Source organism: Lontra canadensis, unplaced genomic scaffold, assembly GCF_010015895.1.
Source record: "Lontra canadensis isolate GAN:19392208 unplaced genomic scaffold, GSC_riverotter_1.0 scaffold58, whole genome shotgun sequence".
Classification (NCBI taxonomy): Eukaryota; Metazoa; Chordata; class Mammalia; order Carnivora; family Mustelidae; genus Lontra; species Lontra canadensis.
In genome coordinates, this window is record NW_022631052.1 from 8,403,895 (window position 1) to 8,431,675 (window position 27,781).

The 27,781-nt window shown below is 41.4% G+C and overlaps 1 protein-coding gene across 2 annotated transcripts; it reads left to right on the top strand.

The window, feature by feature from the left end:
- Nucleotides 1-4,962: 4,962 nt before the first annotated feature.
- On the top strand, nucleotides 4,963-27,187 carry ANAPC7 (anaphase promoting complex subunit 7). 2 transcript variants are annotated; one of them, XM_032876321.1, is made up of 11 exons: nucleotides 4,963-5,162; nucleotides 9,798-9,984; nucleotides 13,158-13,277; nucleotides 16,509-16,620; nucleotides 17,053-17,206; nucleotides 17,934-18,076; nucleotides 19,947-20,064; nucleotides 20,611-20,807; nucleotides 23,663-23,887; nucleotides 24,557-24,707; nucleotides 26,321-27,187. In XM_032876321.1, the coding sequence occupies exons 1-11, from the start codon at nucleotides 4,963-4,965 to the stop codon at nucleotides 26,508-26,510; spliced, it is 1,797 nt and encodes a 598-aa protein (XP_032732212.1). In that variant the 3' UTR covers nucleotides 26,511-27,187. The 2 variants fall into 2 exon arrangements, with proteins under 2 accessions (XP_032732212.1, XP_032732213.1); XM_032876322.1 differs by having other exon boundaries at nucleotides 5,061-5,162; nucleotides 9,773-9,984; nucleotides 19,932-20,064.
- The last annotated feature ends 594 nt before the right edge of the window (nucleotides 27,188-27,781 follow it).

The window sequence follows — 27,781 nt, forward strand, 5'->3', positions numbered from 1 at the left end:
CCTCCAGTTCCAAAATTATCATTTTAGAAGATGATTCCATAAGAAAGAGGAGGCCTGGTCCCCTTGGATCTCTTGAGTGTCCCAAGTAAGTTTAACATTATATGTGTTCTTTAATAATATTAAAATCAGTGTGATCTGACTCTTTTTTCAAAGATTTAGTTAGTTGGGAGAGAGAGAGAAAAAAAAAAAGCATCCACATAAGTGCGGGGGATGAGGAGGGCGAGAGGGAGAGAGGATCCCAAGCAGACTCCTCACTGAGAGTGGAGCCTGATGTGGGGCCAGTCCCACAACCCCAAGATCACCAAGCCGAAGCCAAGAGTTGGGAGCTCAACTGACTGCACCACCCAGGTACCCCAGTATATTCTGACTTTTATTAGGTTAATGGAACTTGACCATGAATCTATCTTACTTTGGGCTCATTTTAAAAAGGATTGTAGGTGTGCATGGGTGGCTGTTAAACATCTGCCTTCCACTTGGGTCGTGATCCGGGGGTCCTGGGATCGAGCCCCACATCTTGCTTCTGGCTCGGCCAGGAGCCTGCTTCTCCCTCTCTCTCTGCCTGCTGCTCCTCCTACTTGTGCTCTGCTCTCCCTCTGTCAAATAAATAAATAAAATCTTAAAAAAAAAAAAAGGATTGTAAAAAAAAAAAAACAACTTCTAAAGAGGATTCTCCTTTACTTCTTTCTCTCTATAAATATTTTGTTTTGTGCACTCTTTCTGTGAGTTTGCCAGCTACACAGGTGTATTTTAGTACTCTTTCTTTAAGAAATTATCAACTTTTCTCCTTCCATTTAGCCAGGGATATGTGCTGACTCATTCCTGTCAATACATAAACAGGTTAGTTCTCCTTTCTTAAAACCCTCTCTTTATTCTACTTTTCCCACCCGCTACCACCTATTTCCTCCTTCCCTTTACAACCAGGTCTTCTCAACCTCAACTTCGACATTTTAGACTTGATATTTAAATTTCTGCTCCACATTATCGTGGGGGTCTGTCCTGTGCATTTCAGGATGTTTAGCAACAATCCTGGTTCTACCCCCAGATGCCAGTTGTACCCCTCCCCTCAAAAAAAAGGTCTGCAGACATTAGCAAATTGTACCCCAGAGGCAAAATCCTCCCCACTTGAGAACCACTGCTCTGCAGCAAAGGAAAGCTCTATTTCTACCGTCTTCATCTTTATCTCCTCCCATCCCCTCTTGACCACTCCTCTACTGAAATGCTGTCAAGGTCCTCAGTGACCTTCATGCTGTTAACCTGATGGCCATTTCTCATCATCTTCCTTAACCTCTCACTAGCACTTTATGAATACGCAATTGATTATTCTCACCTTCTTGGAACCATTGCCTTTATTTGGATTCCAGAATATCACTGTTTACTTTTCTTTCCACCTCATTGGCTGTTCCTTCTCAGTCTCTTTCGCTGGTTTTTCCTCTTCTCTCTCACCACCTAATGCCAGGATGCCCCAGGGTTAACTGTGTGCTGAAGCCAGTTATCTTTTGTTTTGTTTTGGTTTTTAAAGATTTATTTATTTATTTATTTATTTATTTGTCACATGCAGGCAGAGTGGCAGGCAGAGGCAGAGAGAGAGGCAGGCTCTCTGCTGGACAAGGAGCACAATGCGGGACTTGAGCCCAGGACCCCGGGATCATGACCTGAGCTGAAGGCAGCGGCCCAACCGACTGAGCCACCCAGGCATCCCGTTTTGTTTTGTTTTGTTTTGTTTTTAAAGATTTTATTTATTTGACAGAAAGAAACCACAAGCAGGGGGAGTGACAGGCAGAGGGAGAGGGAAAAGCAGACTCCCCACTGAGCAGGGAGCCTGATGTGGGACTTGATCCCAGGACCCCAGGAGCATGACCTGTCTTATTTATTTATTTGAGAGAGAGAGTGAGAGAGAGAGAGAGCGAGCACGAGCAGAGTGAGGTGCAAAGGGAGAAGCAGACTCCCTGCTGAGCAAGGAGCCCAGTGAGAGGCTCCAACCCAGGACCTGGAGATCATGACCTGAACTGAAGGCAGACGCTTAACAACTGAAGGCAGACGCTTAACGACTGAGCCACCCAAGCGTACCTAGCTGTGTGTGGTTTTTTTTTTTAATTTTTATTTATTTATTTGACAGAGATCACAAGTAGGCCGAGAGGCAGGCAGAGAGAGAGGAAGGCAGAGAGCGAGGAAGGGAAGCAGGCTCCCTGCTGAGCAGAGAGCCCGATGCGGGGCTCGATCCCAGGACCCCGGGACCACGACCTGAGTCGAAGGCAGAGGCTTAACCTACTGAGCCACCCAGGTGCCCCCCTCGCTGTGGTTTTAATTTAAAAATATTTCAAATGTATTAAACAGTATAACAGCAGGCATTTGTATAGGTTTTACTGTGTGCTAGCCATTACTCTAAGTGTGTTAGATACCATGATGATGTATCTAGCATGTCTGACACCAAGAACAGGTCCATTTTTACATCCTCTCCATTTCTTTCTTCTTTTGGGGGGTAAACTTTATTTATTTTTTTTTAGAGATTTTTGAAAAAAGATTTTATTTATTTATTTGACAGACAGAGATCACAAGTAGGCAGAGAGACAGGCAGAGAGGGTTGGGGGGAAGAAGGCTTCCCGCTGAGCAGAGAGCCTGATGTGGGGCTCAATCCCAGGACCCTAAGATCATGACCTGAGCAGAAAGCAGAGACTTTAACCCACTGAGCCACCCACGCACCCCTAAACTTCATTTTTAGAGCAATTTTAGTTTCCAAGCAAAATTGAGTGGGATATACAGAGAGTTCTCATTTCCCCTCTATCCCACACATGCACAGCCTCCACACTGTCAACATCGCACACAACCGTGGTACGTTGTTACAACTGACATAACTACACTGACACATCGCTATCACCCAAAGTCCATAGCTTATTGTTAGGTTTCCCTGACTGTTGTACATTCTGGGTTTTGATAAATGTGTAATGATATATGGGCCACTACAGTATCATACAGAAGTTTCACTGCCTTAAAAAATCTCCTCTGCTACACCTATTCCTCCCACCCTCCCAAATTCTGGCAACCAATGATCTTTTCATTGTCCTCAGTTTCATCTTTTCCAGAATGTCATGTAGTTGGAATCACAGTATGGAGCCTTTTCAGATAGACTTCTTCCACCTAATAGTATGAATTTATATTTCCTCCATGTCTTTTCACAGCTGTGCTGTAGCAATTGACAAATCTGTTTATACTGCTTATGGAACACAAATATGCAAAGATGATCAGGTTTTTTTTTAAGAATTTATTTATTTATTTGACAGAGATCACAAGTAGGCAGAGAGGCAGGCACAGAGAGAGAGAGGAGGAAGCAGGTTCCCCGCCCAGCAGAGAGCCTGATGTGGAACTCGATCCCAGGACCCTGAGACCATGACCTGAGTTGAAGGCAGAGGCTTAACCCACTGAGCCACCCAGGCACCCAAGATGATCAGTTTTGAGTCATTGACAAACTTGTAGAAACTGTATCATTCATTTCTTTACCAATCCAATATGTAGGATAAAAGTTCTTAAAATACATTTTTTGTAATTTAAAAAGTGTTCATCTCTTACCCTTTGTACTGTAATACTGGTTTTATTTTTAATTAAAAAATTTACTGGCATCTTTATTTTTTTTTCAATGGACCACAAACTAGCACCATATTTAGATGAAGTTTAAAAGTTTAATAAGATAATATTTTCTGTTTCTGTTCTGGTTATTACTAATTATTTCATTTCAGGATTATTACTGAAAGTACTTTGTCTTAACAGAGGTGATGGTCAAGAGAATGAAAAGACAAATCACAGACTGGGAGCAAATATTTATAAAACATATATCTGATAAAGAACTACTATCGAAGATATGCAAAGAACCCTTGAAACTCAACAATAAGAGGGGCGCCTGGGTGACTCAGTGGGTTAAAGCCTCTGCCTTCTGGTCAGGGTCCTGGGATCCAGCACCACATCAGGCTCTCTGCTCAACAGGGAGCCTGCTTCCCCCTCTCTCCCTGCCTGCTTCTGCCTACTTGTGATCTGTCAAATAAAAAAAAATCTTGAAAAAAACAAAACAACAACAACAACAACAACAAAACCCGACTCAACGGTAAGAAAACGAACAACCCAGGGACACCTGGCTGACTTAGAAGAGCATGCAACTTTTTGATCTTGGGGTTGTGAGTTTGAGCCCCACGTGGGATATAAAGATTACCTAAATAAAACTTTTTTTAAATAGAAAAAAAAACCATTAACAACCCAAATTTTAAAAATGGGCTAAAGACCTGAGTAGATATCTCACCAAATATAATCTATAGATAGCAAATAGGAAGCTCAACCTCATACATCATTAAGGAATTGCAAATTAAAACAGTAAGTTACTACTACACAGATATTAGGATGCCTAAGACGCAACCTAGCCTTTATTCACTCTGAGCTCGTGAGTCATTTTAAAGGGTAAAAATATGCCCTTTTGCACTCAAGGATTCTGTGCATACGGTGAAGCCTGATTCTTGCAGAACACAGAACACCTGAGAGAAGGGGGCGTGGTGCCTTCAGCCTAGTGCGCAAGCCCGACTGTAAAAGCAGTTAGGACTGTCCCTAGCGCCTGATTAAAAATATTTAACTCCAGCAATTGGAAATATCTGCAACTATATTGAATTATTTATGGTAAGTGACCATACGTTTTTATTAATTTTTGAGACAGAAATTTCTCTCTGAGTCATCTTATTTCAATTGAGCATGTATTCATACTGAAGTGCCTTTTGCCACACCCCACTGAAAGCCCTCAATAAAGTTTACAGCTTAGAGAGACATCACATTAGCTAAAACAAAACAAAATAAAACAAAACCTCACAACAAAATCACTCCACTTCATAGGGTACCTGGGGAAGGAACGGAGGTTTTTTTAAATTTTTTTCCCCTCAGGCACTTCAGTAGTTGCCTGTTTTCCTGGGGGCGGTGCCGCTTGTGGACCTCATGGACCCCGGCGAGGCCGCCATTTTGGAGTCTTCCCTAAGGAGCTTCTACCGGCTTTTCGCGCCGCTGCAGCCGCTGCCCGCGGCCTTGCCGGGCAGGATGAATGTGATAGACCACGTGCGAGACATGGCGGCCGCGGGACTGCACTCTAACGTGCGGCTCCTCAGCAGCTTGTTACTTACAATGAGTAATAATAACCCGTGAGTTGAGGCGGGGAGCGGCCTGGGGCTGAGGAGAAAAGCGGCGCCGGTTTGGGAGCGGGGTGTGAGGGGGCCTGGGAACTGGCGGGAAGGAGCGACCGCGGGCCTCAGCTGAGGCTTCGGGGTCAGAGACGGCATCGTCGGGCGGAGCCGATATAGGAACGCAAGTTGAGTTACTCTGTGCTGTGCCATAAGTTGAGATGAGCTCCCTGAGGGGGAGGTGGCGAGCGGCGGCTTCGAGAAATGAAAGGCGGAGGCCATGAGGGCGAGCTTGGCTAGGGTTTCCCGAAAGTTGTGAGCGGAGGGTTTCCTGAGGCACCTGTCGCCGGGCACCGCGACTGTCATTCCTCTGGACCGACTCCTCTCTTCCCGTCTCTTTCCCGAAGAACGTTTTCTCGCTCGCCGCAGCTCCCAAAAGGCCCACCCAGTCTTGTACCTTCGCCCCCATCTGAGATGGACTTTTCCCCTTGAGTGTCAGAAGGGTCCACGTTCTGGCCTCCAAAACCCCTGAAAGCGGGAGACTCCTTTGATGGGCGGGAGTGGCGCCCTTTTAAGGACACGCAGGGCCCCTTTCTTGTTTTCAGAACCGCCGTTTATTAACTCTGATGACGGATGCAGCACAGGGCTGTTTGCAGCCCTGAGTGCCCGTTGCTCCCTTGCTTACATTTCTCCATTGTACTTAAAAGTTCCTGCCCGTGGCCTCGGAGGCCAAACATTTTTCTCCCTGACCTCATTTCATGCCCTCGGCTCACTGTACTTCGGCCTTGCAAGCAGTTCCTTCTGTTACTTGAACCCACCAGTCTCGTTCTTAACTCAGGGCTTTGCGTTTGCTGTTTGTCTTGGAGCCCTCCTTGTCAACGATCTGTATCCTCCGTCACGATTCAGCTCAGAGATCCCCTCCTAGGGAACAGCTTCTGTAACTCAGAATTGCCCTGTTACCCTCGCTATTGCATCCCTTTGCCCTGTTCTGTATTCTGCATCACTCTTTCAGGTGTGCAGGAGTGTTACTTGTATCAATATATTTTGAAATGATCACAGTAAGTCTAGTTAACATCCATCACCACATGGTTAAACTTTTTTTCTTGTGATAACTTTTAAAGATTTTATTTTTTTTTAAGATTTTATTTATTTATTTGACAGAGATCACAAGCAGGCAGAGAGGCAGGCAGAGAGAGGGAAGAAGCAGGCTCCCTGCTGAGCAGAGAGCCTGACGTGGGGGTCGATCCCAGGACTCTGGGATCATGATCTGAGCCGAAGGCAGAGGCTTTAACCCACTGAGCCACCCAGGCGCCCAAGATTTTATTTTTATTAATTTGAGAGAGAGAGTGGGAGAGTGAGTGAGTTCGGGGGAAAGAGCAAAGGGAGAGGGACAGGCAGGCTGCACTGAGCCCAGTGTCCAAATCGGCTGATGTCACAGCCCAGAGATCATGATCAGGGCAGAAATCCAGAGTCTGATGCCCAGCCAATTTAGCCACCTAGGCGGTGGAGAACTTTGAGATCTGTATTCTGCATGCCTCTTTACCGCCTAAGGCGGCCAGCACAGTGCCTTTTTGCAGTGAGCACTCATAGGTTTATTGAACGTGCTGAGGAAGTATGTACAACTTTAGGGAGGTAAAGCTGTCCAAATTTACACATTTAGTAAGTGGAGGAGCCATGATGTCTGGGCTTTGGTCCTTCTGATTTTGAAAACTTTAGACTGACCCACCACAGTCTGCTACTTCTAAGTGGCATAATTGAATTTTCTACTCAGGGTGGATCCATTTGGATTTGGCATGCTCTAGAAGCTGTCTAGGTCAGAAAGGAGAAGCCCCTTAAGTGCCTGTAACGCAGCTGCTGCTGCTCTCTTATTTCCACTCGTGTACTTCTGGACCTCACTATGTGAGACCCATCATTTCACCACCATTCTGGTGTTGACAGTAAGGAGCCCTGGTCTCTTTCAGCCTTCTCTGTTTATTCTGGAGCCTTTCAGTTGGTTTTGAGTAATTGGTCAAGGCACACTCCATCATTGGGAATTTGTGTACCAGTTAGTCATTACTCTTGGTTCTTGAAAATGTTCCAGGATAATAGCAGTTTAATCCTCTGACTCGGCTTAGCCCATATTTCTTTCTATTAGGTTAAACTTGGCATTTTCCTAGCTCTAGGGAGGTCAGTTTAAATTCTGACCTTTACCGTGTATTATTAGATGTTCTTATTGAATTAGCACGATACACAGTAAGAAAAATTCAAACAGTATAGAACAGATATGCATATAAATGTCTCTCTGTCCATGAGTCTTGAACCACACCCCACCATTTCCATTCTCGAGAGGCAACAACCAGTAACAGTTTCTCCTGTATACAGGACAAACTGTATTATTCCAAAGATCATTTATAGGTGCATAAGTAGACATGTGTTATAGTATATAAATATCTCAATGCTTTCTTTGAGTGTAGTAATATTTTCTGTCAAATCTTATTTCTCAGTAAATATGTAGAATCAGAGGTGGAAGAGATCTTAAGTATCTGGACTATACCTTTAGTCCTTGAATTTCCTTCATAATTTTATATCATATGTTTAGCCAAGTTATCTTTTTTTTTAAAGATTAAAAAAATTAATATAAAATTGACATACTATTAGATTCATTCTTTCAAAGAATACATTTCTGTGGTTTTGAGTATATTCACAGAGTTGTACAACTATCACCATATCTATTCCAAACATTTTCATTATCTTCAAAAGAAACCCCGTATCTGTTAGTAAGCACCCCTAATCCCACTTCCTCCAGTCCCTGGAAATCAGTAATCTCTGGTATCTATTCTTGAGTATCCTTCATTTGTTGACAATTAACTGTTTACATATTTGACTGTGACTGTTACTTCATTTTAAGTGGCTATAGCTTTCACCTGTCAAAGAAAAACGTGTAAATTCCTCATTGAGGGAGGGGGCTGGAATTGGAGATTAAAAATATATATGTTAACTATTAATAATGGTGGCCAGCTTGGAGGCAGTTAATAGTGGTTATGAGCAGTGTTCAACATTAATGAAAAAGTTTTGAAACATTGTTTTACACTGTCCTTAAACCCCTGAGACTGAAGGAGATTAAAATTCTTTTAGTGTTAATAAAGTTTAGTTTTGGGGCTCCTGGGTGGCTCAGTTGCTTGGTTGGGCATCTGCCTTCGGATTGGGTCAAGAGTGATCCCAGGATCCTGGGATCGGGGCCCATCTTGGGTTCCCTCCTTGGCAGGGAGTCTACTTCTCCCTCTCATTCTGCCTCTGTGCTCTCTATCTCAAAAAATAAGTAAGAAGTCTTTAAAAAAAATTTTTTTTAAATAAAGTTTACTTTTGTATATGAAATTTAAAAAAACTTTAATCAAATAAGGCTAATCCTCTTTCTATCCTATTCTATCCCATTGGCTTATCCTATTTTTTTTTAAGAGTTTATTTATTTGATAGACAGAGATCACAAATAGGCAGAGAGACAGGCAGAGAGAGAGGAGGAAGCAGGCTCACTGCCGAGCAGAGAGCCCGATGTGGGGCTTCATCCCAGGACTCTGGGATCATGACCTGAGCCAAAGGCAGAGGCCTTAACCCACTGAGCCACCCAGGTGCCTGGGGTATCCTATTCTGTTTTCATTCTTTTTTATATTCCCATTTTCAGTATTTAAAAAATTGTCAGTTCCTTTGAAATCTGTTTTTGTTCAGCACTTTCCAAGAAATGTTTCAACAGGGCGCCTGGGTGGCTCAGTGGGTTAAGCCGCTGCCTTCGGCTCAGGTCATGATCTCGGTTTCCTGGGATCGAGTCCCGCATCAGGCTCTCTGCTCGGCAGGGAGTCTGCTTCCCTCTCTCTCTCTCTGCCTCTCTGTCTACTTGTGATCTCTCTCTGTCAAATAAATAAATAAAATCTTTAAAAAAAAAAAAAAAAAAAAAAAAAAAAAAAAAGAAATGTTTCAACACAGTGAGGTTTTACTTTTCCAGGTTCTTCAACCCTTCTTTGGTAGTATTAGTTAAACCATTGTGATTTCCTCCTTTGTCTATATTATGCTAAAAATTGGTGCCAATATAAGGTAACATGGATATATATCAAACTATTAAGTTAAGAAGACTTTGATGGGGGCACTTGGGTGGCTCAGTTGGTTAAGTGTCCGACTCTGGGTTTCGGCAAGGTCATGACTTCATGGTTTGAGCCCTGCACCAGGCTTCACACTAAGCATGGAACCTGCTTAAGATTCTCTTCCTCTCTTTCTTCCCACTCCACTTGTGTACGCTCGCACACGCCTGAGGACACACGCATTCTCTCTTTTTAAAAAAAGTAAAGAGGGTTTGGGCTAAAGGGGAGGAGATAAATAATATTTCTCTTTGTATATCTGCATATTATTGAATTTGATTTAGAGGTATCCTTGCTTTTACAGTAAATAAAGGAGAAAAGTGTATTAAAACTAATTTAAAGCAGTTGCCTAGATGTGTTGACCACATTAGCATAGAGTACAACCCTCATGCCTCTCATTTTAGGGACTAGCACTTAAGGTACAGTGACTTTTGTAAACTGTCATTACATAAGGGTTTATGCTAGACTTATGTGGGTAGATACTAAGGAGGGTGTCTTTCTAACATTTCATAATAACCCATGTAGGGGGTATATTTTCTTTGTTTTCTAGTGAGTTATTCTCCCCATCTCAGAAGTACCAGCTTTTGGTGTATCATGCAGATTCTCTCTTTCATGATAAGGAATATCGGAATGCTGTGAGTAAGTACACCATGGCGTTACAGCAGAAGAAAGCCCTGAGTAAAACTTCAAAAGTGAGACCTTCAACTGGTAATTCTGCATCTACTCCACAAAGTCAGGTAAATGGAGCTGGAAGTCTGATTTTTTTTTCCTTCGAGAATGAGAGAGACTGAAAATTTACAAGACTGCTGATTAGATGTAGAAGATAGAAAAATAAGTAATTTTAAAGGGGAGCTGGCTGGAGAAACAAAGATGAAAAATCACTTAGATGAAAGAATGCGAAATTCACTCTGGATGAATCTAAAAATGGAGTTAAACAATTATATGGGTTCACTGAAGTTCTGCATTGTTCCTTTTATACAAACAATTTTCAGAATCTAAACTTTTTAAAATTTAAAGTACAACTTTATTTTTAAGATTTTATTTATTTATTTGACAGAGAGAGACAGAGAGGGAGCACAAGCAGGGGGAGTGGGAGAGGGAGAAGCACACTCCCGCTGAGCAGGGAGCCCGATGCAGGGCTTGATCTCAGGACAGGACCCTAGGATCATGACCTGAGCAGGAGGCAAATGCTTAACGACTGAGCCACCCAGGCGCCCCAGTACAACTTTTAAAATGTAACTCAGTTTTTAGGATTGTGAGTCCTTAGGGAAGTTTATGGGAAGTATTCTAAGAATTCTACAGTTTCAGTAACTTGATAATTAAGTAAATGAAGGGGAAAATTGTAATTATACAGAGTTCTCCGATTTGACAGGATTATCCTGTTGCTAGTAATTAATCTTAATAGACTCATGGGAGGTTTATAAGGTATATGAGATAACCAATGCTGCTTTTTGCAGCAGTTTGTAATGATAAGAAACTAGAAGCAAAGTTTTCATCAGTGGGGTCTAGTTAGAGCATAGCCATAAGATGGAATGTGATGGAACTATTACTTAAATGAAAAATGAGATAAAGGTGCACATGCTGGTTTGGAAAGAACTACATATATTGGTAAGGAAATGAGGTTTGAAGAAATGTTTCAGTACTTTCTGTTTAAAGGGGATAGTTCATAGATATATAAATATATCCTGGTATAAGCCTAATTCACACACACACACACACACACACACACACACACACGGGTAATACACATGAAAGATTTTGTGTGTTTGAAGGAAAGCAATTTCACTGTGGAAAGATTTAGGGAGAGGGAAACTTTAACCTTGCAATTTGTTTGTTGTTGTTGTTGTTTTTAAAGATTTTATTTATTTATTTGACAGACAGAGATCACAAGTAGGCAGAGAGAGAGGAGGAAGCAGGCTCCCCGCAGAGCAGAGAGCCTGATGCGGGGCTTAATCCCGGGACCGTGGGATCACGACCCGAGCCGAAGGCAGAGGCTTTAACCCACTGAGCCACCCAGGCACCCCGAGTTGCTCTATTTTTAAAGCCTCTAGATTTTCATCTTGTTGTCTCTTTATGTAAACCTTTGTTTTTTATTGTTAAAGAGTTGATTGCAAGGATTTTCTGTTTTATTTATTTTATTTTTGTTTATTTATTTTTATTTTATTTTTATTTTTTAAGATTTTATTTATTTGACAGAGAGAGAGATCACAAGCAGGCAGGGAGGCAGGCAGAGAGAGGAGGAAGCAGGCTCTCCGCAGAGCAGAGAGCCCGATGCGGGGCTTCATCCCAGGACGCTGGGATCATGACCTGAGCGGAAGGCGGAGGCTTTAACCCACTGAGCCACCCAGGTGCCCCATTGTTTATTTTATTTTTAAAATTTAGTTGTTTGAGAGAGAGAGAGTCAGAGGGAGACAAGCAGATTTCCCACTGAGCAGCAAGCCTGGTGCTGGACTCTCTCCCAGGACCCTGAGGTCATGACCTGAGCCGAGATCAAGAGTCAGACTCTTAGCTGACTGAGCCACCTAGGCGCCCCTATTTTATGTTTTCAAAGTAATCTGTATGCCCAATGTGGGGCTCAAACTCACAACCTCGAGATGAAGAGTTGCATTCTCCACTGACTGAGCCAATGAGGTCCCCCCAGGATTTTCTGTTTTCTGGCACTGAATGGATGTCATGTATATTATCCACATAGGGTCATTCATAGAAGTAGCTAACTTTAGAGTTTTCAGTATGCCAAGCACCATGCTAAACCCTTTATGTTAATTAAATATATTTAATCTTTAAGGAATTTTTTTGACCTCACATTTTTAAATTTTTTTTTTAAGAGTTTGTTTTAATTCCAGTTAGTTACCTTTTACAGTATCATATTAGTTTCAGGTATACAGTAAGTAATTCAACACTTGCATACATCACCCTGTTCTTATCACGACTTAAGGCTCATTGCCTATTTAACCCATTCCCTCCCCTCCCTCCCCTCTAGTAATTATCAGTTCTCTATAATTAATCTTTAAGGAATTTTTTTAAAAATTAAGACACAGTGTCATAAAATTAACAATTCCAGAACATTTTTATCCCCCTGGAAAATTCCCATGCCTGTTACCTCCTCTGTAACTTGCCTCTGGGAATCACTAGCCCCTCTGTCTCTATGGATTTGTATGTTCTGGTCATTTTGTATGAATGGAATCATAAATATGTGACCTTTTGTGTCTGGTTTCTTTTACTTTAGTATAATGTTTTCAAATTTGATCCATGTTATAGCATGACTCAGTTCTTTGTTCTTTCCTTTTTATTGCCAGGTAATACTCCATTTGTATGGGGATGCCTGGGTGGCTTAGTCAGCTAAGCATCTGCCTTTGGCTCAGGTTGTGATCTCAGGGTCCAGGGATCAGGCCTTTAGTTGGACTCCCTACTCAGTGGGGAGTCTGCTTCTCCCTTTCTCTCTGCCCCCCCCCAATTCGTGCTCACTCTTGATCTCAAATAAATAAATCTTTAAAAAAAAGACAGCATTGTATGGATATCCCATATTTTAGGTATTCTTTAGTTGATTGACATTACTTCCCCCTTTTTGTCTGTTATTATAATGTTGGTATGGACACTTGTGTGCAGGTTTTTTTTTTTTTTTTTTAAGTAGTCTCCATGCTATGCATGGAACCCAATGTAGGGCTTGAACTCATGACCCTGAGATCAAGACCTGAGCTGAAATCAAGAGTAAGAGGCTTAACTGACGGAGCCACCCAGGTGCCCCAACATTTGTGTGTAGGTTTTTGTGCAGACATAGGTTTTCAGTTCTCTTCGCTATATGTGCAGGAGCAGAATTCCTGGGTCATATGGTAACTCTATGTATAACATTTTAAAGAACTGCCATACTGTTGAAGTAGTATTTTGAAGAGATGTTTTCATTGCCTCTTAGTGTCTTCCATCTGAAATTGAAGTGAAATACAAAATGGCTGAATGTTATACAATGCTAAAACAAGATAAAGATGCCATTGCTATACTTGATGGAATCCCCTCAAGACAAAGGACTCCCAAAGTAAGTTGAATTAACAATTTGTTACATAATATTCTCCTGCCCGGTCCTTCCAGCCCACTTCCTCCATGTTTTCTCCATGCCTAGGGAGTCCATCTGAACATTTTACTCTTGACTCACTTTGTTCCCCTGTTAATGGAGTGGATGAGGTTCAGAGAGGTAGAAGAATTACTTTCGTATGAAACCCTAAAAATTCAGCTGATGAAAATGATAGCTGGAGAAACTACAAGTGTTCTTCATTCTTCGGTATTTCTTACCAGAGGAAATAATAATTTGCAAATGCTTCCAGGTGGCAATGGCTCTTTTTTTTTTAAAACCTCATCTTTTGCATGCTGTAGGTATATGCAGATGCACGTACAGCATGATAATGATAATTGATAATGTGAATGAGCTTATCAATCCTTTTGTTTTAAAATCCAAGATTACAAAATCTTTATGTACTTATGTGAAGTGGGATATATATTTGTGTTTGATTTGGCAACATATTACAATCAATAGAACACCTTCTGCTGAAATCAAGAGATCTGGTATCTTGTCTGAGTTTAGGCCATACAAGCTGTGAACTGTGTAGTGGGAACTTGGGCAAGTTACCAATCTGAACTTTTACTTTTTTTTAATTTATAAAATGAGGTTAATAATACTTGTCTCTGCTGACCTTTGGAAAAATAAATAAGTTCATATGTGAAAGAGTACTTTTTAAAATACTATTCTGTAAGGAGTATCATATTGGGTATCTTTGATTACAGTTTGTTTTGAGTCCAAACAGTGTTTTGAGACAAACAGTGAGAATCCTTGCTCTTAGTATTGAATTCACATCAGTAGTTAATACTCTAACATATGCTCTCATGTTGCCTGCCTTCCTCACTTCATTAAAGACCCATTCGGTGCAACTTGTGCTTAACAGTGAATTTTATATGTAAGATGTCTCTGTACCTCCTCCTGCCCTTAAAAGGAGCCCAAGCAGTGGTGTATTCGTGTTTTTTCACCTAAGTGTTGCTGAGTTTTAAAGTGACCAGTCAAACTTGACGAGAATGTGTTTAAGCATCTCCTTATATTGAGAATTTATTTACTATTTTGAGTATTTTAAAAACTAAGCTATTTCCTAGTTTATTTTATGCTAATATGGACATTTGGAAGCATATTATAGACCAACCTGTTTCATAATGAACTTGGATGCTATATACTAAGTTGTTTTTTGATACACTATGAAAGATTTTACCCCAAGTATTATTTTTTTGTGTATGTGTAGAGTGTCTTCCTTTTGGAAGATGCCGTTTTGATTATAAACTTGAATGATGCCTTTTCCTTATCTTATTGGAAATATACCACAGTTTCCTCAATGACTTGAGGGTGGGGACATTTTTTGAAAATGAGTAATGGCAAATAAATTCAGTTTGTGGTATCCAGCACTTTGGTGTTTAAAGCTGTGTTTTATAAGAGGAACTAGCAGAATCCACATTTGTGAGGAGTACATATCCTTCATTCTGTAGAGCTGTTGTAGCCAGGAACAAACAAAGATGTGTGCCTCAAACATAAACCTATAATATTTACAGTTTTTCTTTCTTGTCCGTTAGGGAGTTAACTGGCTTCTCAGTCTGTGTAAAGGACAAGGAAGTGAGTCAAAATACGTCTAAATGAACGTCTGTTAATGTATGGTAAACACCACCACACATTTCTTCACATTTTAAAGGAAAATTCCAGTGTGAGATTATTATATCTTGGTAAATCTTCCAACTTTTAAGAGTAAACATGTCAACATACCATTTCTCACTTATTTTTAAGAAAAAGATGACTGCTTGTGTTTATAACTGGTGGAATGTGGCTTCGTGATGTTCCCAAGTAAGGGTCTGTTTTAAAAAGAATTGACTTTCTCATAGGTAGTATTTAACACTCATTTTGAAGTGACAGGTAGTCTAAAGGGAATTTTAATATTTGTTGAGACAGATGGTCTCTTGGTCATAGTTAATAACAAGCAGTTATGAAAGGATCTTAAATTTAACCTTTTATTCTTTTCAAGTATTGACACTAATACTGGAGTTTTCCTTTAAGTATTTTCTTTTGCATTTTCAACATAGCCTGAAATGGAAAAGCTGAGGCCAAATAAAGTTTTATTTCTAGTATTTCATTTATTTCATTATTTGAATCATCAGTATGGATTAATGCCATACTAGATTGTTTTATATACTGTAAGTCATAATTAGAGCAGATGTTCTTCATCTTCAGAGCCACTCTTTTGAGTAAAAATCTGGCGTACCAGGCTACAAATAACCGAAGAGATTGGGGGTTAGCTTTTTTTGTGTGTCCTCATGTTGATTGCTTCCTTAGGCTAATGATCTGGCAAACACTGCTATGTTTAAGATCTATTAATTTTAAATTGGAATGTTCTTTTTTTTCCTCACTCTGTACTATTAAGAAGATCATTTACTTTCCCTGTAACTTCTACGTTCTTTGAAACTTTTAGGTTTTCTTAGATTTTCCTTGTGTTTTCAGAAAGGGTTATTTTAGAAGAGCTCTACTGAGTAACAAATTTGAATTGCACTAAAAATGCATTTACTGGGTTTAAATGATGTAGCTAATCTCTGGATCATTGTACCTCCAGAGGTCAGTTAGAGTTTGATTTTTGTAGCATCACTTTGATGAATCAGTACCTGTGGGTCTGTGCTTTCAGTGTTAGAAAGGCTAGAGTCTAGCTGCTAGAATAATTGTCAGAGAGAAGCCAAGTATTTAATTCTGTATCTGTCATTTTCTTTTTGGGGAAAATTCATCTGACTTTTCTTAACAAACTACTTTAGGAATTCCTCATTTTCTTATGTGTTGATATTAATTGCATTTAAATTATGTAAACTTGAGCACTTCTAGGGTAATTCATCTTCTGTCTTAAGATCGAAAGAATCAAGGTAATTAGAATTGTGTAACATTTCTCAAATGAATATTACTCCCATCTCCAGAGGCAGCATCTTTGGTCCAGATAGTACAGGACCTTTTGGTTGGGTAAGTGAGAGGAATTTGACTTTCCTCTTAGAAATGGGAGGACATAGGAAAAGCAAAGGTAGTGATTTCCTCTGGTTTGAAGAATGGGATTGGTCTTTGTTTATTTCCACAGGGCTGTGGGTAGATTTTCCAGTAAAAAGTAGAATAGTAGCTGGTAATAAAAAATCAGGACTTAATTGATGGTGAGATATTTTCTCTGCAATATACGCTTATCTTACTGTCTTTTGTTTTTGTTTATTACAGATAAACATGATGCTGGCAAACCTCTACAAGAAGGCTGGTCAGGAGCGCCCTTCAGTCACCAGCTATAAGGAAGTGCTGAGGCAGTGCCCATTAGCCCTCGATGCCATACTCGGTACAGATCATTCTCAGTCTATTTCTATGGATTGTTTACTCTCTGAGATGGTAGTTCTCACTCTTAGCTGTACCTTAGAATCTGTACATGTCAAGGGCACCTGGCTGGCTCAGTTGGAAGAGCTTGTGACTCTTAATCTTGGGGCATGAGTTGAAGCCCCATGTTGGGTGTAGAGATTACGAAAAAGGTAAATTAAAAAAAAAATTTTTTTTTCCATGCGTAACTTCCAGAGAGTAATTCAGTAGACTACTGTTGTCATGTGTTTTTCACAAATCAAGAAATGTTAAATTATGGTGGTTTTGTCATCTGTATCTTGCTTAGAATAGGGAAAAGTGTTACCTTGTAGCCAACGGAAAGAGTAGCCTAATGCTTCTTGCATTGTGGAAGAGGGATGCTAAGCTTTACTTATTTCTCGTTTTTTTGTTGGATTAGGTTTGCTTTCCCTTTCTGTAAAAGGCGCAGAGGTGGCATCGATGACAATGAATGTGATCCAGACTGTGCCTAACTTGGATTGGCTCTCTGTGTGGATCAAAGCATATGCTTTTGTGCACACTGGTGACAACTCGAGAGCAATCAATACCATCTGGTGAGAGCCACAAAGTTAATTCAGTGTTCTTGAGGCCCTTTCCTTTATGGAGATCTGGTGTAAAATAGAAATTAGCAAAATAGAAATATGAGATGCTTATTTCTTGGTGTTGCAACCTGTTGTCCTCTGGCTTGGTTTAGTCTCTTAATGTACTTAGTGGTCCTAAGGGTAATAATCTGTTCTGAGGACCTGTTAAATGTAAACTTTGACCTAGTTCGGCTCTGTATTTGCAAAAGTGGTAACCCTCGCACAGCCGGCTGCCTTAGTTGTCATGCTGGAACCTGGAAGAACATCTTTTTGGATGTCCCAGAAGCGTAGATTGCAGCATCTGACTTGGGTTGCCTCTTTACGACTGGGATTTTCTTTCTAGTCAGGTAAAGTCCTAATCCTTGGACTTTGTGTTTTGTGTTATGCAAAGTCACTTTTGAATGACATTACATTTAGGACCATATTGTCCTCTGAAAACTTGCAGCTAGAAGGTTCTTTCTAGGTAATGAGAGAGATTTCTGCTTCATTCTATATATTGGCTTTCTTACTGTATATAACTTTCTTTAAATCAAGCTCAGAATAAGAAAATCTAGTGTATACCGTTTGTTTGAAAAGCTTTTTATTATGAAAAATGTCCTATATATACAAAAGAAAATAGTGCTTATATGCCTGTCACCCAGATTCAGAAACTAAGAGGATGCATAATAAATCTTAGGGGTCAATGTTTAATATTTTGAAGTTCACTAGAGAAAAAGTCCTTATTGCGTGATAACGTGGACCTGCTGGGAAGCTTAGCAGATCTGTACTTCAGAGCTGGAGACAATAAAAACTCTGTCCTCAAGTTTGAACAGGCACAGATGTTGGATCCTTATTTGATAAAAGGTAAGTAATTTTTGAGGCATGGTGGAAGTGGCTGCAGAGGGGAAGGTCAGCAAAAAAAAGGGCAGACAATGTAGAATAATATTCTGATACCATTTTTCATAGAAATATTTTGTGAAACTTTTAGTAGCCTTTTACCTTTTTTTAGGTCTGCTACATGTCTCTAACACTTGAGTACTTCCATTTTGAGCAGTTGTTTTTGCTTGAACTCAAGCGTCATTTCCAGGCAGATCATTATTTGGCTCTTTTTCTTTTAGGAGGGGTAATAGCCCTTCTTTATGATTTATAAATTTATGATGTGCCTGAGATTTTGGATGGCATCCCCAAAACCATAATATCCTTTTAGGGCATTTAGCTTTACTGTGTCCTTAGTATACTTAAAAGAGAGTAAGTGAACAGGCAATAATAAAGTAATGAGGTGACTAAAGGAAGTAATTAATCATTAATTAATCATTGATCTCAAAGATTGTAGCTAAGGGGGTGAGCCATAGGGACTTCAAAGGGATGAGTGTCCAGTGCCGGGCAGTGAGTGACAGGTAGTGGGAAATAAGGTCTGATAGGTAGGCTGGAATCTGCTTATGAAGTCCCAAAAGAGGCCATCAGAAAAATATGGCCTTGTGACAGTTGTTAGTCCTGGAGACTCTTAAGCCATGAGAACTACAGAGCAGGGAGATGAGAGAACAGATCCAGAAATACGAAATTGTTTGCCCGAGGTTTTGAGACCCTCCTGCCTAGTGCTTATTTCTCTTCTCTGAGTTGTCTGTGCCCATGATGAAAATGGTGTGTTAAACATACTAGTCTGGCAGTAGTTGGCAGCTTGGAGTTGAAAGCTCAGGCCCAAGTTTGAGGCCCAGCAGAGGGAGTATTGCAGTAATCCTGGCAAGAGAGACATTTTCCTCAGAGTCTGAAGGGATAACAAGGAATGAAGGGGGATGGTGGTGAGAGATGGGTGACAGCAAGCATGGGACCCTTTTTATTGAGCAGGAGTAAGAATAAGGAGGGAGTGGGGTAATCTTAAATCATCTGGACTCCAAAAAGAACTAGATTATTTTTTCTGAAATAGGCTACTTTTTCTGAGACTAACCAGCATATTAAGTGTGCACCCTGGACTGTATCTAGGTTTCTTGAAAAGAAATTACATGATGCCTTTTTGGGCCCTTTCTGGTTATGAGTTAGGATAACTGTATATCATGTCATAGGCTGTAGGGACAAACAGTTCCCAAAAATATTGGCTTTCAAATTGTGAGTTGTGGATCCTTCTCCTCTGCTTTTTAAACTTCTTAGATATGTTTTGTCTTTTTAATTCTTTTTTTTTTTTTTTCCCCTCGGGTCACCTGGGTGGCTCAGTCGGTTAAGCGTCTGTCTTTGGCTCAGGTCACGATCCCAGCGTCCTCGGATCAAGTACTGCATCAGGCTCCTTGCTCAGTAGGGAGCCTGCTTATCCTTCCTCCCGCTGCTCCCCCTGCTCCCCCTTGTTTAAAAAGTCATTTTTTTTAAATTTAAGATTTATCTGTGTATTTTAGAGAGGGAGAGAGAGCCTACAAGCCATAGTGGGGGGCAGAGGGTGAGGGAGAATCTCAAGCAGACTTCCTGCTGAGCGCAGAGCCTCATGTGGGGCTTGATCTCACCATCCTGAGACCATGACGCGAGCCGAAATCCGAGAGTCAGACTCACAACTGACTGAACCACTCAGGCGCCCCTCTAATAGTCGTATTGTAGGAAAGTGGGAATGCTGGTAGGAAGAGCTCATCCTGGTGGAAAGGGCTCAGAACGTGCTGGAGCTGGGGCTTGAGGGGGGGGCTCTGATAAATGCTGTTGCTCTTTTAATAAAGGACACCTGCTTTTTAAAAAAAAAAAGACTCTTCCTTTCCAGGAATGGATGTATATGGCTACCTCCTGGCAAGAGAAGGGCGGCTAGAGGACGTGGAGAACCTTGGCTGCCGCCTTTTCAATATTTCTGATCAGCATGCAGAGCCCTGGGTGGTCTCTGGGTATGTTTATGCGTTCTCTCTTCTCTCCAGTTTTCAGTACATTCTTTGGGAAATTGTGGTTCCTCCCAAATAGCATATAGGTTGAAAACACAGGTTTAAGAGATAATCAGAATTCAGATCACATCGACTTGGGACACATTAGTTACTTCACTGAGTCTTTTCACAGACTTTCATGGGTTAGGTGTCCACTGGTGGAATAGTGTGTATCATGCTCAGCACTGGAAGCCATCAGCGAACAGGCCAGAAGCTGCTGCTTTGTTATTTACCATGGCTTTACAGATTCTTTGACTATCTCTCACTTGATAACATATCCAGATATCAGGTTCTTTCCCATAATTTTTCCCTTCCGTATCAGTATTTCCCCTCCAGAATAAATATTTAGGTTTTCTTGGTTTTGTCTCCCCCGCCTGCTAATATCTCAGGTTAAAGCTGTAAGTGTGCTTTGTAATAAGGGTCATGTAGAGGACCTTCTGTTTGGTTTTGAATGAAGTTTCTTTACCATTTTCTCTCAGGTAATGTTGCCTTTTTTTTTTTTTTTTCCTCCAGGTGTCACAGCTTTTATAGCAAACGCTACTCTCGGGCCCTCTATTTAGGGGCCAAGGCCATTCAGCTGAACAGTAATAGTGTTCAAGCTTTGCTGCTTAAGGGAGCAGCCCTTAGAAACATGGGCAGAGTCCAAGAAGCCATAATCCACTTTCGGGAGGCTATACGGCTTGCACCTTGTCGCTTAGATTGTTACGAAGGTAAGATGAAAAAGATGAGTGGTGTGAATCTGTAGGTGTGTAGCATTAACGCTCAGGTGGAAGATTTTAATTTTTTGTTTTTTTGAGAGAGAGCGCACATGGATTCACTAGTTCTGAGGGGAAGGGGCAGAGAGAGAGAGAGAGAGAATCTTAAGCATGCTCCACACCCAGCAAGGGGGCTTGATCTCACAACCCTGAGATTATGACCTGAGCCAAAATCAAGATTTTTTTTTTTTTAAGATTTTATTTTTTATTTGACACAGAGAGTGAGAGAGGGAGCACAAGCAGGGGCAGTGGGAGAGGTAGATGCAGGCTCCCCACTGAGCAGGGGGCTCCATCCCAGGACACTGGGATCATGACCTGAGCCAAAGACAGATGCTTAACGACTGAGCTACCCAGGCGCCCCATCTGAGGGTACATTTTAAAAATCCTCATGCTGGGGCGCCTGGGTGGCTCAGTGGGTTAAAGCCTCTGTCTTCGGCTCGGGTCATGATCCCAGGGTCCTGGGATGGAGCCCCGCATCGGGCTCTCTGCTCAGCGGGGAGCCTGCTTCCCCCCTCTCTCTCTGTCTGCCTCTCTGCCTCCTTGTGATCTCTAAATAAAAAAATTAAAAATAAAATAAAAATAAAAATCCTCATGCTACATCACTCCAGTACTACCTAAATCAGAATATTGCAGTTGGGAGATGGGCACTGATATTTTTTTGAAGACCCCAGGTAATACCAATGTGTGGACAAGTTTGCATTACGCATTTTAAAAATCATTTAGGACTTTGACTGGACCTTCAGAATTTTTTTTTTTTTTCTCATTCTCTTTTCCTGGTTTTTGGTGAAGTAGTTAGGGTTTTTTGATCCTATTTTTATTTCTTAAATATGGCCCACTCTTTAATGTGAGTCTGTGCTGGCACTGTGCTAGATCACTTGGTTATGTCTTTATTCTTTTTTAATAGTTGTTTTACCTCGGCCAGAAATATTACTCAAAGGGTAACTTCATATCCATATGACAGTGTTGGTTGTGGGAACTAGTCAGTTCATTGTGACCTCCTGAGTGGGCACGATCACGGTCAAACTTTGTTTTGTTACGTACTATTTTAAGTTCATGTGAACTGACCCTAGGAGTTCAGAGGAGCTATGCCAGCTTCAGCAACATTTGGTGACTCAGTCACAGATGTTAAAATAGATCTTATAAGATGCAGTTCCTCCAAAGCATATTTTTGTAAGAATTTAAAAATAAACCCAGGAGTCTAAGTGACTTGCTCTTAACAGGAAGAGGAGTTCAGATTTAAGGAAATTTGAAAGTTGGGTAAAGAACGAAATCTGCTTAGATAGAGAACTATGTGTATTGTGGATTTGTTCTTAAAGTATCCCCAGCAAACCATGTTTTTGGTTCCAGATTAAATTTTTGATCCTAAAACTAACTTCTTAGTCTTTCAGCTGCTTTTATCATGCGAATTCCTTTCTACTGCATGCCTGTTTCACAAGAGCCCAGGAGTACAGTTAAATAACGAACTCCATGATGCTTGGAAAGAGTGATGGTTAGAGTCATTGGGAGCAGAGGACCTTCTCCAGGTTCTCCAGATTACGCTCTCTGGTATTTCTTGCAGCCTCTAGCCAAGCTTCCTTTATTGGTGGAGGCATCGGAGTAGTGAAGAACATTCCTTCCATTTCCTTCTGAAGCTCCAAGAGGGCCGTTAGCAGGGAAATAAAACTGCTCAGTAGTTGCAAACAACCATATTCTTTTGTTGTTGTTGTTGTTGTTTTAAATTATTTCTTTATTTGACAGAGAGCAGTCACAAGTAGGCAGAGAGGCAGGCAGTAGAGGAGGAGGCCTGCCCCCTAATGAGCAAGGAGCCTAATGCAGGGCTCGATCCCAAGGCTCTGAGATCATGACCTGAGCTGAAAGCAGAGGCTTAACTCACTGAGCCACCCAGGTGCCCCTAAACAACCATATTCGGAATCCAGCACATTGGCCCGAAGAGTTAGGTAATGTCTGGTTCAGCAACCGTAGTGTGCGGCAGATGTGCACAGATGTCATGAATGCTGCTAGGGCGGAGGAGTGCGCAGACAGAATCCGCTGGGGGGGCGTGGGTTTGGGTTTAAGCTGTTTTTCTGTCTTGATGAGAGCTTTGTGTCAAAAAGTACTTCCTCTGTTCTCAAGTTCTTGGCAAGAAGAGTTGAGAGTTGTCTCTGCTTGAAGTGTCCCCGTTGGGCATCTTGTTGTGGGTCGGTAAGAGGCAGAAGCTGCCAGTCTCGGTGTATTTGGTCCATCTGATAAGCGTTTTCCATCTAGGTTAGGGAAACCCTCAGCAAAGTCTTTTGAGATAACTTTTATGTTTCAAATGAAAACCTGTTCTTTCTTCTTAGGTTGCTCCCTAGGTCCTTTAGTAGAAATTACACTAAAATAGTAGTTTTGTAGAATTGGACACTCACTTGCAACTGTCATTTCTCCCACGTAAGCCTAGGACTAGAGGTGACTGAATACAGCCAGAAATTAATAGCTCATTAAGAGGCAGTGGAGCCATGTGCTTTGTTGTCAGCATCATCTCTGTTTCAAGTAATGATTAAGGTCATGTATATTCCTCTAACATTCAGCTGGGCTGCCTGCCTCCTTTATTTTACGTATGCGTGTTTGTTTCCTTTGCTAACTAAAGGTGCCTTTGCAGTGCATGCAGCCTTTTTCTACGTCCCTGAAGTGCTCTGAGGAGGAGCACTTCTTACTCCATCTCCATACTCTCTAATGTCATCAGTTTTCCCCTGGCCTCCCCTTTGTCTGAAGCTTTGCAATTTGGAAGACTGTCAGCGTGGAAGCATTGCTTAGAATGGTAGTGTGGTTAAACTTCTTTTTAATTTTTTCAGGTCTCATTGAATGTTACTTGGCTTCCAACAGCATTCGCGAAGCGATGGTAATGGCTAACAACGTTTACAAAACTCTGGGAGCAAATGCACAGACCCTTACCCTTTTAGCCACTGTTTGTCTTGAAGACCCAGTGACGCAGGAGAAAGCCAAAACTTTATTAGATAAAGCCCTGACCCAAAGGCCGGATTACATTAAGGCTGTGGTGAAAAAAGCAGAACTACTTAGTAAGTGTATCTTATTTACTTCCCTTCTGTTGTTATATGTATAAAGCCTGGTTTCATTTGGATTTCCTGGTCCCAGCTGGTTACAGATGACCAGACAGGTGTGTGCCTTTTGTAGCAAGTTTGACCCCATGTGAATTGGTTTATATTTAGCACAACCAAATGTAGATGGTTTAGACTGGCTTGGATTGGCAGTGACTCACTTTTTGAGTGGCTCAAACCAGCTATACTTGGTTGGTACCTGTTCAGCTCACTTTGATCTGGTTTTGGTTGTCCTGAACTAGTTTGGGCTGAATAGAACTGGTTTTAGCCAGCTCGAACAATTTCCGACCCATCTGGATTTGCTTATGACTTTCCTTTTTAGTCCTGATTTATGATGAAATCCTGGGTTTGGGCTAGTTTGGTAAATAAAATGCATTTTGGCTTTTTATTTGAACTTAGTTTAAGAGTATAATTTAAAAAATCAGATCTCAGGCTCCACATTTCTTAATGGAATAGGAAGTCATATAAACTTGTTCTTATTTCTTGCCATACCACTATTCTCTTAAGGACATCTACAAAGAGATTATTGGATTTAGATCATTGTTGTGCTTTTGTTTATATGACTTGAGATGGGAGTGTATTTTCAGAATGTTGTGTTAAGTAGGAAAATGAGGATCTTTTTCTTTTCAGGCAGAGAACAGAAATATGAAGATGGAATTGCTTTGCTGAGGAACGCACTAGCTAATCAGAGTGACTGTGTCCTGCATCGGATCCTAGGAGATTTCCTTGTAGCTGTCAATGAGTATCAGGAGGCAATGGACCAATATAGTATAGCACTAAGGTAGGCACTTAGCCTCCCATGGGGGGGAAGGTCAATGAGGGGAAGAGGAGGCAGGGAACTATGTGATAGGAGTTCTGGAAACGCTTTTGTGCCCATGGTTGAAAACGGAGTATTAACAGTAATGGTAGAAGAGTTATTTGTGAGTACATAACTTCTAAAAAAAAAAAAAAAATTCATAAAGCATATTATAAGCAACATTAAAGAACTGTTTCACTCATAACCAGCCCATACCACTATATCATCTGTTTTCATTTGTATAGATCATCTTCCTGGCTTTGCCCACACATAAACATATTTTTATAGGGTATATGTAGTATATATTTTATATTCTGCTTTTTCAAATCAAAGTATTGTAAGTACTTCCCCATGTTTCTACTTACTGTAGTAACGAACTTAAGCTCTGAAGTTTGAATATTACCTTCACCTGTTATCTTGGGCAAGTTATTAACAAATTTGTCTATATCTACCTTATTAGGTATTAAGTGATTAAATGAGGATTAAATTATTATTCCATGTAAAGCTCTTAGTGCTGTGCCTGGTACATAGTAAATACTAAATAAATAGTGGTATTCTTACTGTTTAATATAGAAGTGATTTTTTTGAGGGGTGTCTGTGTGTCTGTAAGATTATGGTGAAGGCCTGTCTTTAATCGAGTCTGATCACATCCATTTATTTGTTCAGCACTTGAGCACCTGGCATCTCAGTAACCACTGGGTATGCTGCGATTCTGGGAACTCTGAGTGGCAGGCATGTAGACTGATCAATGTCACGTGTTAAGTGCTTTCATAGTAGTCTCTCGAAGGCAAGGTGGGAGTCCCAAGGGTGGAGAGCCCTGGGTGTGGGTGAGAGTTGTATGAAGGGTTTCAGAGAAGAGGTTACAAATCAATCTGTAGTTATATAAGTAGAGGTGGAATTTGCTAGCGATTGGACACCTCCTGGCCTTGGTGATAATCACAAAGGCTAGAGGAAGAATTGCTTAGAAACCAAGTAAATAAATGTTCTGGAGACTCTGAACTTTGGGAATTTTGGCAAGTGTAGTGATTCTTAGCTGCTAAACTCACGTGCCCGAGTAGAGGTAGCTTTGGGTCCTGGGGTCTAACCCAGGAGCTGACAGATGTGTTCCATGGTAAGCATGACAATTTTGGTTGACTACTAAAATGCTGATGTGGTTAATTACATCATAAGAACATGAAACAACTTCACTCACAGAAAAATAAGTATTTTTTTGTAACTTTGTAGCTTAAAAATCTGATACTGTTAAGAAATTACATTTGAATTTTTCTGTTAATGGTTGTTTGCTGCTTTTTCGTTTGTGTTATCTAGTATCTTCCTCTAGCAGAATGCTGGGGTAAGAAGTGTGAAAATTTATAAGAAATACGTGGAGAAAAGTCAAACCGAGATTTCTAAAAATTAGGACAAGACACCTTTTTTCACTTCTAGTGGTGGACTCCCTCGATCTCGCCTGTGGAACCAGAGTTGTTTGGAGAGGCCAGGCGTTAGCAGTTTCTCTGTGACTGGGTGGTCATTTCACTGCCGTGCCAGGGAGATGACGCATCAGCCCGCAAGAAGCAAGGCAGAGATTCAGGCCTCTCCTTTGTTTTGTTGTCCCCTAGTTTGGACCCCAATGACCAGAAGTCTCTAGAGGGGATGCAGAAGATGGAGAAGGAGGAGAGTCCCACGGATGCCACTCAGGAGGAGGATGTGGACGACATGGAAGGGAGTGGGGAAGAAGGGGACCTGGAGGGCAGCGACAGTGAGGCGGCCCAGTGGGCTGACCAGGAGCAGTGGTTCGGCATGCAGTGAGGCAGGCGGCAGCTCTGTGGCCACACTGGCCTGCCCTGCTCTGAGCACTTCCGTGGACTGAAGGAGCCCGGAGGAGCCCGTTCTCTGGGAGGACAATGATTCCGCATGTAATTGCAGCAGGGGTTTCTACCCCTTGCTCCATATTTCTAGTAGTGAATTCATTTTTAAAAACTGAGCCTGACCGGCCTTCCATATATCTCTATCCTCCCCTGCTCCAGTCAGGGAGGATCGAGTGAGCTCTCTGGGAGGCCTGCAGATGTGCCAGGGCTTCTGGGACAGAGTGCTTTTTATATAACTAATTTCTAAATCTGAAAGCTTGAGGAATAGACAGTTTTGTCTGTGACATTGTGGGTGAGTTTAAAGGAGTGACCTATCACCCAGAGCAAGAGTGTCCTTTCCCATGTCAGACAGCAGCATGGGCTGGCCCTTTCGGAGAGGGTTTCCTGTTCCGGAAATCATCCTGAGCTGTCCAAACTTCCCTAGTAACCTTGCTTCCTTCTGCAATGTTAGTAATGCCTTAAGCTGACAGTTGCTATTTTGCAGAACAATTTTCCTATTTGCTAATCTGGTAACTTGCCTATGAGCCTGGGCCGGATCTGAGAAAGGGGTGTGACCTAGAGCATGAACAGAGGCACACCTGGGGTAATTAACTAATAAAACTGTTTTTTGTACAGTAATGGTGTTGGGTTGATCAGAATGGAAGCCCTTTATAGATTCTTATTTTTCTTTTTTTGGGGGGTGGGGTTCTCTGATTCACAATGCTTTGATTCAGCCTCAGAATTATTTGCCATAAATACACTCCCTTTCTTCCCAGAGTGTTGGGAGCCAGGAAAATTGGGAACTTTGGGTAACACTGAGCTGGTTCACCCATTTGCATTTTTGATTGGTTAAATTCTCCTGGGGCAGAGTCTTTGGCCTGATTGTGGCTGGTTCTGCCCAGTTCTGTCAAGGGCACTGAACAGGTCTTATGGCATTCGGTCACAGGATCAACAGGGGACACATTCCCTGGGCTTGGTGCTGGGAGAGTTCACCTACCCTTTTCTTAAGATGCCACGCTTTTCACTGTACCCTTAACTTGGAGGTGAAGGTGGGGAGAACGGTACAGTTAGCCCCAAATGCTCACTAAAACAAAATTAGTCAAAGGTGGTACAAAATGTGATTTTGATATAAATGGAAAGTTCTGTGCTACAGTGTAAAAACAGTGGAAGTGTACAGTAGTTTAGGAGCTCAGAACATGATAACTACAACTTCAAATGGGCAAAAATGTTACT